The sequence below is a fragment of the Alligator mississippiensis genome, chromosome 14 (genome assembly GCF_030867095.1).
Source record: "Alligator mississippiensis isolate rAllMis1 chromosome 14, rAllMis1, whole genome shotgun sequence".
In the NCBI taxonomy this organism is placed as follows: Eukaryota; Metazoa; Chordata; order Crocodylia; family Alligatoridae; genus Alligator; species Alligator mississippiensis.
Window position 1 is genome coordinate 32,527,876 of NC_081837.1, and position 15,272 is coordinate 32,543,147.

At 55.5% G+C, this 15,272-nt stretch overlaps 1 protein-coding gene across 1 annotated transcript; it reads left to right on the forward strand.

Annotated features, from left to right (window-relative positions):
- Positions 1-1,882: 1,882 nt before the first annotated feature.
- On the forward strand, positions 1,883-14,381 carry LOC132244884 (uncharacterized). Its single transcript, XM_059717560.1, has 13 exons — positions 1,883-1,990; positions 3,381-3,453; positions 3,715-3,831; positions 4,285-4,400; positions 4,832-4,864; positions 5,087-5,154; positions 5,329-5,356; positions 6,052-6,095; positions 6,285-6,512; positions 7,001-7,205; positions 7,867-7,917; positions 8,377-8,546; positions 8,688-14,381. The coding sequence occupies exons 1-10, from the start codon at positions 1,883-1,885 to the stop codon at positions 7,137-7,139; spliced, it is 954 nt and encodes a 317-aa protein (XP_059573543.1). The 3' UTR covers positions 7,140-7,205; positions 7,867-7,917; positions 8,377-8,546; positions 8,688-14,381.
- Positions 14,382-15,272: the final 891 nt, after the last annotated feature.

The following is a 15,272-nucleotide window of genomic DNA, read 5'->3' on the forward strand; positions in this document are numbered from 1 at the left end:
GACAAGGTGCACAAGTCGCAAACCATTGCTCGATGTGGGCATTCATTTTAGACCTATACATGATTTGTCGAGCTCATGCTTTCGAGCCTTGTCCTCCTTCACAGGGCGAGTGAAGCAATGATAACATGTTGGTCCTCGCGCCACCTGGAATGATTATTTTCAGCCCAATCAGAAGCAAATCATCGTGAATCCAGATTTGGTGTCTGAGAGACTAGTGCAGCTTTAGTTCACCAGTGGGGCCAGTGGGGTTTGATTGTTTTTGCCTGCTCGGCCATCCATTAAGATGCTGCGCTGTCAGGGCTTGGAGGTCCTTGTCATACTTTGTGTGCTCCTGTAACCACTGGAGTCACTGATCCCTGAGTGGCTCCGTTTCCGTCAGACCATGGATCACCTTTTCTGAGTGGAAAAGATCACGGTCAGCAGGAGGAGGGAGAGTTGTGGCTCTAGAAAGCGTGTCAGCCACTACCATGTTTTTGCATTTGGTATATCGAAGAGGAAACCGGCCCAAACCTTCAAAAACGTCCAGGTACAGGTTGAGAAGGTGCGCCTTGGTTGCATGTGCTCTCAGAGCCATTCTACGGACTCGTCTGATAAGGTTGAAGGTGGTGCATGCCACCCTACCAAGTGTTGGTGTGGTCACTATTGTCTGTCATATAACAAGTTCAAGCAGATTCATTAGTACCAGATTTGCAGTGTGCAACGATTGCACCTTGTGGTTTGATGTGTGCACCACCCAATGCAACCAATGTGACATGAGCTGGAGTCTTCTGTACTTTGCCTTGCAAAACGTTTGCTACATGTGCTGGGACAGTGTTTGCTTCTGCCCCCGTATCTAACTGAAAAGCAACTGGCAAGCCTTTCACTCATGACGGTGCTATACCAGGTTTTCTGGTGATCACAGGTTTGTGAATGCTGCCTTGCAGACATTGTGCCGACATACGGTGCTGATTCCTCTTGCACACCTTGGAGCTTCTCCCTCTGATTTGCACATTTTTGAAATGTGGTTCACTCTTGAGCATTTGTAATGTTTGTCCAGAAGCTGAGCAGGACCCAGGCTTGTGTGTGCTTCCACACTTTCTGCAACCCTGCCTTTGGAAGCTGGAACGCCCACTTGTGGGGCAAAATGCACTGATGGCTGCTTGGTTTTGCAAAGTGCTCTGGCAGCTGTGCTTTTGCTCCACTGTATGTAAGCTTGCTTCTGCAGACAAGACTGGGGCCTGAGCACCTGTGAGAGACTTTGCTCTGCAGGTATCCACAACGTGTGCTAGGGTGAGGAAGGATTTTCCAGAAGCCTTTCTTGAAGCTTGCAGTCAGTTATGCTGAAGACAGTTTTGTCCCTCCACATCACATCCTCAGCAACTCCAAATTCACAATGCTGTGCTCTGCTTCTGAGCTCTGTGACAAAATCATCTATGCCCGCAGGCTCATTATACCTAAGTTGCCACAACTGATTCCTATCAAAGACAGGGTTTTTTCCAATTTCCCAGTAGCTCTTGAATGCTGCAAGCACCTCTGCAAGGGTTTTGTTACTAGGGTCTGTGAACACCCCTTGCCATGTTGTTGCAAATCTGTAGGGCTTTATCCCCAGCGCAGAGAAGCATGACTACAATTTCATGATCCTCTGCCTCTTCCTCAGCCTTTGTGACTGCGAGGTATAAGCAAAGCTTCTGTTCCCGTGTCCTCCGATTCTCCCCAGGATTTCCAGCTCAGGAGAAGGCTGGTGGGGTTTGAAATGCTCCATTTTTTTCTCTTTGAATGAAAACTATAACCCCTTAATCAGGCTGCTGGTGACTGCCCCGAGAGACAGGTCACTTCTGGCACCATAAAGCAGGCAAGTGTCGCACTCGAAGGCATTTTGCTTGGCACACGGGCCTCTGGGTGGATGGCTGGGAAGGGGCCGGGGCTACGTGGCAACACCAAGGATTGGGCCCCTCGTGTCTCCTCCGTCATCCACCCCCGGCACGCCAACACCTTACAAGTTGAAGATGTGGTTGGTTTTGGCACAGTCCCAAAAATGTTGCTGACCCCTGCCATATAGTGTTTCCTCTATGCCATTGGGCTCAGGGATGGGGCACTCCCTCACACCTCCATGCCCCTGGGCTTGTGTCCTCCCGTCACCGGTCAACAGAGGTTGGTGGGGTGGGAACCAGCTTGATCTTTATTAGGAACAGGATTCATCACTTCACATGCTCACAGCTTGCAGGGGCAATTACCACCACCAACCCCAGCCCCGGGCATCAGGGGGACAGACTGGGTCATCCTCCTGCGGGCCCCTTACAGCTATGTCCTTGTACCACACCGACCGGCACGTCTTCATGCCATCCTCTCCCTGGGGGCGGGGTGGGGCGGGGGCAGGGCTGTCATCAGCAAAGTCCAGTCCTCGTGCCTGCACCGTGCTGGGGAGCTGCGCTGTGTCCGAGCAGGGGGAAGAGGAGACCCTGACTGGGGATCACGGGGGGGCTCGTGTAGGAGTCTGAGGAAATGGAGCCTTTTCTCTCCTCCAGAAGCAGGGCTGGAGGGTTTGGAGGCCTTTGTAACTCTGGATTTGCAGATGGGGAGTGACGCGTGTGTATTTGTGTGTGCCACTGCGTGCCGCTGCTGGGTGTGTGTGCACGCGACTGTCACTGAGGGGTGTGAGTTTGTGTGTGCATGTATGTGTGGACGTATATGTGTCACTGCTACGGGCAGCAAAGAGCACTGCTGGGATGTGCTCGTGACCCCCCCGAGCCAGTCGCCCCTTGTCCTCACTCCTCGTCCTAGTCTTTCCTGCTCCCCAGACTTAGCTGTTAGCTGTTCGTTAGTTACTTAGTTCGTTAGTGTGTTATTTTAGACTGTTAGTTTAGTTCACTAGTTTGTTAGTTTAGTTACTTTAGTACGTTAGTTTAGTTTTTTAGTGTAGTTCATAAGTTTAGTTTGTTAGTTAGTTATCTCATTAATTAGTTAGTTTCCTAGATAGTTTGTTGATTAGTTAGTTCCCTAGGTAGTGTGTTGATTAGTTAGTTCATTAGTAGTTTAGGTAGCAGTAGGGTAGGTACGGAGGAGTCGGAGCAGCGGGAGCGTGCGCTGGCTGGAGCCGTGAGTGCCCTTTCTCACTCAGCCGTGGGGGCAGCGCTGGGGACACGGCACGGGCCCGTGGCGGGGACTTTGGGGAGACGCGGCAGGTTGCCGGCAGGGCTCAGGTCGTGCCGGGGCCCAGCCCTCGGCCCCGTGCCTCGCCCCTGCTCTCGGCCGTGCGTCTCCTCTTTCCCACCCTCAGCTCAGGGCTGTGTTTCTTTGCAGATGCTGCGGCGGGAGAAGCTGCCCCCCGTGCGCCTGCGCCCCAGCACCCTGGGTGAGACCGGGCACGTGCCTGCGGGGGACCAATGGGGGCTGGGCAGTAGGGTAGGCTTCAGGGCCGCGTTGCCTCCCCTCCCGGCCGGGCTCCCCTGGCAGGCCAAGCTCACGCTTTCCCAGGTCCAATGTGCACAGCCCCAGTTCCCTGCACCCCTGGCAGGGAAGGGGAAGGGGAACAGGACTGGCCCCCACGGGCTCCACACGCTGGGCCACATCCTTGCCCTGCAGCCCCTGCCCTGTCCCTGCCCTGGGAGTCTCCCTGCAATGGCCCTGCTGCCCTCTGCTCCCCTGCGCGGTGGGGCCCACACGGGCTCTGGGACCCCCATCCTCACATGGGTGCTCAGTCCCCGCAGCCTGATGCACAGCCCTCTTCTCCCCCAGCACCAGATGCCACGCTGGAGGCGGACAGGTGGGCAAGGGGCAAACTGCCCCCAATTAAGGCTTCCCTGTGCGTGCCAACCTTGGGGGAAGGTCCGGAGAGGAGGGACCCTGCACCTGGTGAGTTTGGGGCAGCCTGAGCTGGGGGGGCTTGTGCGACTGCATGGGGAGGGGGCATGGTCTCTGCATGAGGGCACCCCCTCTCCCTCCTCCGCCTCCATTCCCAGAGGGCTGCGCTGGCCCAGCTACTCCCAGCCCATGCACGCTTTTTCCCCTGCTCCAGACGTCTGTTGGGGGCCTGGAGACCCCTCCCCAGCCTTACTGCCCCTTGTCCCCTGCAACCCAACCCCTGCCAGGGCCATTTGCATCGCAGGTGACCAGCCACATCCCTGGGGTCTCTCCCAGACCTGTTCCCTGGAGGGACTGCCACCCGACCCCCGTGGAGGAGGGCCGTGCCCTCGTGGCACGCAGGACTGCTGGCAGCTGCCCCCACGCGTGTCTCGGAGGGGCTGGTCGCCTCGTGCCCTGGCAGCAGCGTGGGCCCAGCTGACGCAGCCCCTTGTCTCCCCTCAGGACCACGACCAGGCGCAGGCGCAGCAGTGGGGGCACGTGGAGGGGCAGGTGAGGCCGTGCCAGCTGTGCCGGGCAGCGCTGCCAGGGGCCAGAGGTGGCCGCACCCCTCCGCTGCCGTGAGTCTTTCCCCTGCCCAGGGGCTGCGGGGGAGAAGGGGGGGCGGATCTGGGGAGCAGGGGTGTCTCTCCCGATGTCCCGTGCCCCTGCCAGCCCCATGCTGCACACAAGACCCCAGGGGAGAGTCTCCCTGTCCTGCCACCTCCACGGGCCCTCCAAAAATAGAGGAGGGGTCATGGGTTCATCCCCCAATCCTAGTCCCAGTCCTTCCCAAATCTGTGTGTGGGGGGAACTGGGATCTTCAGCTGAGAGGTGGGGACTCCCCTGAGACAGGTGGTAACACCCAGCCCCAGGGATCCCCAGGGTGCAGGTCTAGGAGCCCTGCCCGGCCCCAGGGCTCTGGGGGCCGCCAGCCCTGCACCCGGGGGAGATGGGGAATTGGCTGCCCAAGGGAGTCCATCGCCCCAGCTGATCTTTCCTTCCCCAGCAGGACAAACCCCTCACCGGGCACCGCCGGCAGCAGGTGAGAGGGACCGAGGCAGGGTGGGGCCTGTTTGGAGCCCAAGTGGGCTGGGTGACACCTGCATGGAGGGGTGGACCAGAGGGACAAGTCCGGGGCTGGGCTGGGGGATGGAGGGCGAATGCAGGGGCAGAGGGACAGATTGGGGAAGGAGCTGGCTGCGTGCACAGACATACAGGTCATGGTGTGAGACCTCTCTAACCCACACCGTTTCGATTGCTGCAGCTGGAGCTGACGGCGCTCAGGGCCCAGCTGGCCCAACAGGAGCGGGACACGGCGGTCCTCCTGTCCCGGTAGGTGTGGGGCTGGGCAGGGAGCTGACTGATCCCGGTGTGCGGTACAGGGGTTGGGGCACAAGCCCTGGGGCCATCCCTGCTCCTCTCTGCTTGTCTGTCCTCGAGGAAGGGTGGTTTCTGGGATGGTGCTGTCAGTCTGTCTGAGCCTGAAAATGTGTTTTGTGTCCCCAGTGCTCGGCAAAGGGAGGAGCTGCTCCTGGTGAGTTTGCAGGGGGCAGAGGGCGGCAGGGCCGTGGAGCAGGGGAGGGAAGAGGCTGAGGCCAAGCTTGGCCGGGCAGGGTAAAATCGCAGGGGATGTGAAAGCGGGGAAGAGAGTCCTGACACATTGCGTGGGGGGAGAGGTGGGGGCCGATGGGTGCCCAGGGACGTACCGCTGATGGGTGCAGAGGCCAGATACGCTTGGTGCAGCCGTGGGCATGGTGTGACGGGCTGGGGTGATTCTCGTGCAGGCCCAAGTGGAGGACCTTTAAGCAGTATAATACATGCCTGCTGCTGGCCCTCAAGGCCTAGGGGGAGCAGGGCCCAGATGGGGACAAGAGCCCCACGGAGGTGAGCCGCTCTGCATGCCCCTGCCCCGGGTGGGGCGGGGTACGTGTGTGCCTGTGTGTGCACAGGGGAGGCTGTCCCCTGCTGTGCCAGGCCCTGCAGCATGGGGGTCAGGGGGGTGCCCTGGCTCTGTGCGTGGGGGGCTTGTGTGTGTGGTGCTGGACACCATGTGAGCTTTGTAGATGTTACAGTGTGGGACCGGTGGGGTGACGTGTGTGTGCTGCACTGACATCCCCTCCTTTGGGTATTGCTGCCCCTCAGCTTCCCCCCAGGGTCCGCCAGGTGCCAGCTCTGGACCAGGGGGTTGGTTTCCTTCTCACTGTCCTTTTGCTTTTTCATGTCCAACAGCCCCCCATGGATGTGGCAGAGGGGTGCTTGCCACCCTTGACAGGGTAAGTGGGGGTCAGGGAGGGGAGGGTGAGGTGCGGGGCTCTCCTGGGTAGCTTGCGGGCTCTGGCGCAGGCTATGGGATGTTGCATGTGGTGCTTTGTGCAGGATGGGGAGTTGCCCCTTGTCTGGTGCTGGTGGGGATGAATTCAGTCCAGGGCCCATTTCTGACCAGTTCGTCTTTGTGCAATCAGAAGCATTAGCCACTACCAGGCGGAGGACTTGGGCACCCAAACTGACCGGCCCGCTACCTCGGAGGCCAGTACCCAGACAGAGGGCTTTGAGCAGGAGCACGCCAGCACCCAAACCAGGGCCATCTGTCTGGAGGATGTCGGGTGCCAGGTTGACCCCCCGGCTACAACAGACACCTGCACGCAGACCAAGGCTCGCCGGTGTCTAAAAGCGGCTGGACACAGGGAGAGGTATGGTGTTTTTTGTACTGTTAGTTTGTGACCCCAGGATATGAGGTGGATGGGATGATGATGAGGACCCCTTCTGCCTCCAGGGAGGTCAGGATGACCCATGATGCCCACCACACAAGGTGTCAGTGCCTCAGCTCTGGGCATCCGGCAGCGTGGGGCCACAACTTAGGAGGGGATTGCCCCAGTCTGTATGACATCTCAGGAGGCTGTGGGGAGGGGTAGGTGGTAGGCTTGTGCAACAGGAGGAGATGGCCTGGGAGAGCTTGCCAGCCCTGCGGCGATAAGTGGAGGACAGGGAGGGGACGAGGAGGTGGTCCCACAGGGGTCTGTGGGGGCCTGGGGGTGTCACGCGCAATGTCCCAGCTGCAGGGTAGGCTGGAGGCGCTGGGAGCAGCGGTGTTTGCAGGTAGGGGAGTACTTCCTTCATAGGGCTTGTTGGGCTTGAATACAATGCATGATCCATCTCTGACCAGTTGCTTCTTGTGCAGTCAGGAGCAAATGCCCCTCCAAGGGGATCGAGGAGGGGACACAAACCACCATGCTCCTCTCCAAGGAGGCCAGCACCCAGGCAGAGGGCCCTGGGCACCAGGACATCTGCACCCAGACAAGGGCCCTCTGCCTGGCTAATGTTGGGTGCCAGACCAACCCCCTTCCGGGGATGGAGGCGAGAAGCAAGAAAGGACAGGGGGAATGGTATGATGCTTTTCCTAGGTTATTTAGTTCAGTTTCGTTCTGGTTTTTAAAGAAATGTTTCGTGTTCCCAGACAAATGTAGTCCAAATGCATGAGTGAGTCCAGAAGCATAAGTGGCCCTAGTCCCAGGAAGCATGATGCTTTTCCTAGTGTTAGGCTGTGAGCGTGGGGTCAGTGAGGGGAGCTGGGGGGGGGCTGGAGCCAGGACTCTGTTCCCGGTCCTGGAAAGGGTCTCGCAGGTTGGGAGAAGGACGGGTTGAGGGCCAGCACCCCTGGTTCCCTCCCAGCCCTGGAGGCCTTGGGAGGGAAGAGGGGAGTGAAGGGGAAATGGCTAGTGTGTCTTCAGAAAGTGCCTTCCCCGCAGCTCTCTGCAGCACCCTGGGTGCGTAGGTGGGCAGGGCCGGGGCAGGGGCACTGCAGGCCTGGGCGCTGTGTGCTGGGAGCCATCCCTGTTGTGTATATCGAGATCACAGCCAGGAGAAAGACCTAAGCGCAGTCAGCACAGAGGAAGGAAGGGAGATGGGTGTGGGAGGGTGCCCAGGGTCAGTCCTTGGTACAGCAGCAGGGATGGAGATAGGGGAGGCCAGGGCACAGGGTGGGGTAAGTGGCAGGGGCCTGGGGGTGTGTTCGAGGTGACCGATGTCTCTGCCTCCCACCCCCAGTGCTGACACTGCGGCAGAGGGGAGGAGGAGAAGGGGACGAGCAGCACGGAGGTGAGTGTCCCCCCTGCACCGCAGCAGGATCTAGGTCTGAGGAGCCGTCCCCCCAGCCCACGTGATGATCGGGTGCCTCCTGCCTCCAGGCTGGTCAGGATAACCTGTCCTGGCTTTCTGCCAGAGCCCTGGTGCCCTGTATGGACCGGTTATCTCCTGGGGTGGACCCCATCGTCCACCTCTGGGCCTGAGGACCCTGCTGCCAGGGGTTCACCCCGGGGCTTGAAGCTCCGAGCTTATGGCCCAGGTGTGAGGCCGGCTGGGGACAGGAAGCCCCACTCAGCCACGTGTGAGAGCCACGTGCTGCTCCCTGCTGGGGAGACTCTCCTTTACCCCGTGGTTGGTCCCTGGGGGTGAGCGGAGGCCCAAGATCCACCCTGTCACACTTGCATTAGTTTCTTCTTACCTGGCCTGGACCCTCCCCCTGAGCCTGCCCTGACTCTGCCCCTTCTCCCACAGGTTCAACCTTGCATGGATACTGCCGTGCAGCTTCGCCCTCCTCAGGCGTTGAAGGCTGTGACTCCTCCCCTCCCCGTCCACCCCTGTCCTCCCCTCCCTCCATCCTCCCCTCCCTGATCCGGGATGGGTCCACAGGATGACAGCGTTGGTGCCTCTGGCTCTCTGAGCAGGTAAGTGCTTTCTCATTGCTTCTAGGTTTTTGCTGCCTCTTTTTTTGTCTCGTTGTCTTGGACTGGCACGCTCCAACATGGGGTCCTAGTTAGTCCTAATGTTGAGATTGTCCCCTTCACTCTCATGTCACCTCATAACAGACCCCCGCACGACTCACCTTGGCACTGCGGCTCAGGCAGCCCGGCTACATTGAAGGAGCTGGTGCCATGCCAAACCGTGGAGACTTGACGATTGGCCAAGTGAGCCTGGAGATGGAGGTACCGGGGGCTTGCATTCAGACTATGGATATTTATTTGGATGCTCTCGTCATGGCCAGAAGGGAGCCGGTGGTTTTCCCCAAGGCCAGCACACCCGGGGAAGAATTGGACACCTATCTTGCTTCTGTAACATCCAGAAAAAAATACTCTGAAGCTCAGGTCGCACTGCAAGGAGTCCAGCAGGTGCCCCGGGAGGTGGAAACACCCGGAGAAACACCACACGCTATCCTGCCTGCTGGAGAAACAGGGGCCCAGGTGGACGCTCTTTCTCCCAGTGGAGTCTGCGAACACCTTGGCTAAGATGCAGCAGGACCTCAAAAGGTGCACAGAAGCCTGGGCCAAAGCCTCCACCTCAGATGGGCCTGGGAGAGGGCTGCTCAGGGAAACAGCGAGGAGGCTTCCCAATACCACATACCCAGTCGGTATGTCTGCAGGTTTGGAGCTGCCCAGCAGAAGGCTGGTGGGAAAGTGGGGCTCATGCTGGGGCAGCGGTGGCCACCACAAGACTATAGTATCCCTGGCACAGTTCCAAAGTGAGACAAACTGATGTGAAAAAGGGAACACATTTGGAGGTAAAGGGGCCCGATGGTGGGTGAGTGAGGGGTGCACCAGGAACCAGACTACCCCTTGCCCCAGAAACTGAACATCTGATGTGGAGGCAACGTTGCCCTACTTGGCTGCCCAGTATTAGCCATTGAACTTCCATTCCCTGTTTAGTTGTGATTTTTTACATAAAAGGCACAAGCAAAATCATTGCAGTCTCAATTTTATTTAGACACCTAGCATAGCAGAAAAGACAACATCATCATGCTGAGATGTCACCAGGGCTAATTACAAGACCTAAGTAGAAAGGGCTGGGCTGTAGGGAAGGAGGAGCTCCAAAGAAGTCATGTCAATGAAGTCACACCTGGACCCTCAGGGACCCACTGATCACCACCTCCAGGCAAGTGCAGGTTCTCCCAGTGGAAACAATAAGGTCGTGGCATGGTGTGGTGTGACCCAGTGGGGTGGGATGTACCTGCGTCTAGCGTGAGCCTATTCCAAACCCTCCCCCTCTGCAGTAGAAGTCTCTTCCATCAATCAGACCTACATCCTTTCTGACACTAGGTCAAGCCCAGGACAATTGCAGTGAGGCCAGGTGTTTGCAGTGGCATCTGCGGAGAGAACTACAGAGGGGTGAGGATCCTGCAGCACTACAGACTCCATGTGCAGGTGGCCTAGGCAGAGCAGGATGCCTGATCCAGCCCATTGCCTGACTTCCCATTGGATCCAGAGTTGCCCTGTTTCCCAGGGCCAACAAACAAGCTGTCACAGGAAGTCTCTTGTAAACCCTTTCCATGTTCCTTGAATTGTAGGAGAATGCTCTGTGGGCTGCCTGGCGTAGGTCAGGGTACCTCTTGCTGCTGTCCCAATGCAGCAGGTAAAGCCTATGGCTTGCATGTAATGGACAGTGGGATTTCCAGCAGCAATTATTACTTTTTTTGCAATGTATTTTGCAAAGTACAGTCCTTCCTAGGCAGACGGGCAGGCCTTGATCCCTCAAGTGGGCTGGGGAGGGACACTGGGACACCATTGAAGCTGTGACCAAGGTTTACATTTGAAAGGCTGTGGCTGGAGTGGGAAAGGAGTTTGTGTTTTTCTCTTTTTCTCTTTTGCTGAGTATGTTGCTTCAGTTCAGGCCTCTCCTCCTGCAAGCACCAACCCCACAAAATCCTTTCCTAATGCTGAGAGTGATAGGCAAAGTGTCTGCGTGCAGGTCTGCAACACGCTGTCTGCTAGCGATGGCCACTTGAGGAAAGCTGCACAGAAGTAGCCCGCCCAAGTGCCTTGCAGAAGCATCTTCATTGTCGTGATGTGGAGATCACAGGGGTTTCACTTATGCAGGCTTTTTGTTCTGCTTTATTTTTCTCTCTCATAGGCAGAGGCCTGTCCTTGCAAGGCATCCTCACAAGGATCACAACTGTGATGTGATGGAGAGGCTTGGCTGCTATCATTGACCTCAAGAGTGACGCTGTCTGCAGTCGTGTGCTTCTGCTAGGGTCCCCCGTGTCAGCATGGTGGAGAGCGAGTTTGCCCAGTTAATAGTGATCCAAAGATAAAGATAAAAGGCATTGCTGGTGGAGCAACCAGATGAAGCAGGAATCATGCACGATGGTGGCAGAACAGAAATCTTCATTCCTCTTGGTTTTCCTTGTCACGAGATCCAGGTTTCCATCCTGTGAAGTACTGTCTGGTTGCTCACATGCCACTTCATCCCCATGTTAAAAGGAGATGTGCACAAGCTTCTTGCTTCAATAGCAAGTCCCACCACGATGGGTGAGTGACGATGGAGGCAGATGCTAGCGATTACCAGCAGCCGCTAGTCACAGACCTGCCCCTACAGACAATGACTGTATGATGGTTATTTTGAATATGGAACTGAGACAGGTGTGTGATTAGGCAGCTGCAATTATGACTGAGCAGGCCTATTTCAGATTAACTCTGCTATCCTGCCTGTGGAGGGCACTAGGAAAGGCACCTTTGGACACCCGTGTCATGTCCCCTGCCCGGGATCCGTTCAAGTCAGCTACTGAGGTTTGCTACCTGGACTGTCCACACCCTGGTGCACAGTACAGACAGCGCCCAACTGGATTGAAGGACAGCACTTGTGCCCAGACCTTCATGGATTTCTCTTCCTGAACAAGTGTGCAGAAAACCTCTACTCATCACAAAGCAACTGAATGAAACATTGAACTTATGACAGGCACTTGCAGGTGCCTATATTCAATTCATTACCAATTTTTGAGGAACTTGATGACCCACATAGGCCAAGGCTTATGTAGAAGAAGGCCATTTTGGATTGTGGGAAAAGAACTGAATCATGGAAGCTTTGATTTCAAGAAAAATGGCCCCACCAATGCAAGACAATTGATCTCATTAATACATTACTTATCATGGACCCCATTTCCTAACCTCGTGGCTTCACTTTACTAAGCAGAGCTGGACTACGTTGAACAATTTGGTAAATGGGTTTTTATGAAAGACCCGCGGTATGAGTGTGGTGAGATGCATATTGTAGCACATATCATGGAGGAATGTCTAATCCATCTTTTTAATGATTGTATTGAAAAACTGCACGAGGCTGGTGCTGAAGACCTGCCATGGATATCATACCAAAAAGTGTCACTGTAGTCTTATCCTTTAGTGTCAATGCTTAGAGCTTGTTCTGCTATTGAGTTGCTGTATCCATCTGAATAAATCTCAAAGCAGAACTTGGAAGCCATTGTGCAAGCAACCCGGCTCAAAACCCTGGCACCTAATGGACTGTATCCTAGGGCATTGCAAAGTCCACCTCAGCACCGCTACGACCAGAGCCGTGCAGGACTCCGACTGCCACAACAGCCACAGCAGAAGCGCTCACGTCGCAGCCCGCTCACATTTCCTCAATCTGCAGATTCTGCTGAATCCCTGTCGTCAATTATCTCAGGTGGGACACGAGAAGAAGTTGAGGAAAGACAAGCCCCAAAGGCTGTTGAGTAAATCCTCGCCTGATATGTTGCATCATGTCCATCCCTACAGCCACAAAATGATGTTGTGATGGGCTAGCTGGCAGTGACTTAGCCCAGAGGTTTTGAAAGGGCAAAAGATGATTGGAGGACTTGGGATTCCCTTTCCTCACTAATCAGGCCCCAGAGACTCACCCTCCATGTCCCCTGATTGGCCCCTCGGGTCACCTGGAGGGGGATAAAAGGGGCAGCATGGCTGACTCAGGGGACACCAGTGAGGAACCACAAGGAAGGAGCTGGCAAGAGCTGGGCCAGTGGCGTGGGAGGAGCAGCACTTGAAGGAGTGGGACCTGCAGGCAGCAGTTGGACCTCAGCAGCGCGGCGTGTGGCCGGCAGGAGAGGCTCCCCACTGGGCTCCAGGCTCCCCTATGAGAGGCTGCAGCCAGCAGGAGAGGTTCCCTAGCCCCAGTAAGGATCTGAGCAGCCACCTGAGAGGTTCCCAGCTCTGTTCCCAGCTCCTCCAATCAGAGACCAGGCAGCTCGAGGTGAGGCTGGGGCTTATGGAAAGTCAAGAGCCCTAGCAGCTCAGAGTAGTGTCGTGGAAACACACGCAGCATACTTTTGGGTCAGGTCAGCAGAAGCTTTTATTCAAAAGAAACTACAGCTGTAGGGGGGATTCCAAAGTGACATGATTTCCCAAGCACTTGGAAGGGGTTCCCCCACAAGAGCAAAATCAGGAGGCTTTTTAACAGTCGCTTACAACTCACGTGATCATATAGTGAAATTAGCATGAAAAGCGGCTATAACATTACTTCATTATTTCTTTGCTGTAATCAGGATGGGAACTTATGTGGGAGGCGAGGTTAGTTCACAAACTTCCTTCTAGCACCTGGAAATCAGAGTTGTACATGCTTTTTGCTATCTTCAAGGCTGCGGTGAGTGAAGCAGTTGCAGAGGAGTTACAAAGAACAAACACTTTCCCTTAACTGTTCTACTGTACAGAGCCAGCAATTCTCCACAAAACGGTTATGTCATCTTATAACTCAAATGATCAAAGTTTAAGGCATTTATTATTGTTTTTGATTCCACATTAGTACCAGCGCTGGTGGTTGTGTAGTAGAGTTTTTACCTACCACAGGGGATATCTGAGTTCAAGTCCTAGCTGGGGTGAGTGAGGTTACAGGGAGAAATTCTTGTTGCAGTGGAAAGGGGTCATTGTTTTCCCCCTTCCCCCACTCCAGGTACCTAGCCCCTATATTCCTTGTAATTTGACGTTTTGTATTTTGTGCTTTTTATATTTCACCAACCAGTATTGTTTGTTCTGCTGTTTGTGTTTTATATTTGTTAACCCTGTCTTTTGTCAGTGATTGTAAGTGTCTAACCTTTGTCGAATCCTGCCCCCTTGGGGCGTTGTAGTGTCCCCTATACCCCCTGGTTTATGCCCTGTTATGTTCCCAGTACTGTTCTCTCATTAAAAGGTGTATGGTTAAGGCCCCATTGGTGGTCTGGCTCTGCTCTATAGCTGGAGGAGAGTTCCTACACCTCCCACAGTGCTTGTGCACCTGCTTTGATCCCTTCAATTGGAGAGGGGGTACCTCTTGGAGTACCACCTGGGTTACAATGTCAACCAAAGAAGCAACCAAAGAAGAGGGTCAATCTCAAGTGCTTGAGAAACCCTGGCACAGGACATCACCTGCAGCGGTGCCTCCGAGACAATCGTGCCGACTGCCCTGATGCTCTTGACACCACTGATCCCTCGAGAAAGAGCGAGAGCTTCAAGAAAGGCATCCGTGAGGCGTGCCAGAACCTCCAGGCTTCTCCACAAAGAAACCTCAGCACTGGCTCAATGAGAACGATTGGGAAATTCTTGCCTTCAGAATGGACAGAGCACACAATGCCACCACCTCCAAATAGCAGGACCTACATTCGTGCCCGTCAGTACAGATCATTCACTCAGCGGCCCCTCCCACATGGACAGTTTTGCACACAGAGGTGAAAAATGGATTTCCCTCTTTGTGTGTGTGTTAAGGAAAGCCACCATTGAATAGGTGTGTAATGTGTAACATGTAATAAAAGGAAGTAGTTTTTATTAGTGCTGGAAATCCTTATGAAATTTGCTCTGGACTCAAATAAGGGCTTCATTACAGAGATGCTGCTTTGGTTTGGTTCAGCACAGCCTTCTGCCCCTTCCCCTAGTCATTGCTTTCCATTTTCCCTGAGGGCTTTTCCCCCTCCACTTGCCAGAGGAGTCTAACCCTTCCTGAGGCTGGAACAGGCTCAGGTTTCAGATGGAAGAGGCCATTACTCTTTCCATGCCGGGACTGTTCCTGTGGGGTCTTTTCCCTCTGAGGTCCAGCTCCCTGGCCCGACACATGTAGAGATCCCAGGAAGTGTGAGCACATGGGGTCCCTTGGCACTGTGGGAACTCGTGGCATCCAAGTCTTCCTTCTTCCCACCTCTTGTCACCAGCCGCACTCAGTGCCCCCAGCCCCAGCTGCTCCAGCAGGCTGCAGGAGGGCCGTGGGCTGCTCCTGGCAGGCTCCTGCCCTGCAGCTGGCAGAGGATGCCGAGGGGAGAGGTGTCTGCACTGCCTGCCCTGGCATCCAGGTTGGGCCCTCTGAGCTGGAGCCCTGGACTGAAACCTCCCCTGGGAACAAGACCCCCACCTGAGATTGGGGTTTTCTGCATGCCCCTCTTCAGCCCCTCGGTGCCATTTTTGTTGAGCTCTTTCTGCTCTGTAAAGACAGACCAGATCTCCATCCTAGATTAGGCCTGGGGCCAGGGAGCAAAGGTGCTTTGGAGCTGTCAAAATATTAAAACGGGTTTGTCCTGGAGAAGGCAGGCAGCCTGAGTCTCATTTCTTCCCTTACTGTGTTCCTGGTCTTATGGAGCCATACAGGTCCTTTCCCTGTCCTCGGTGTGAGGCAGAGCAATATCAAGGCTACAGTGCATGAATATGCTGTTTCCAAGGACTCCCATCGAC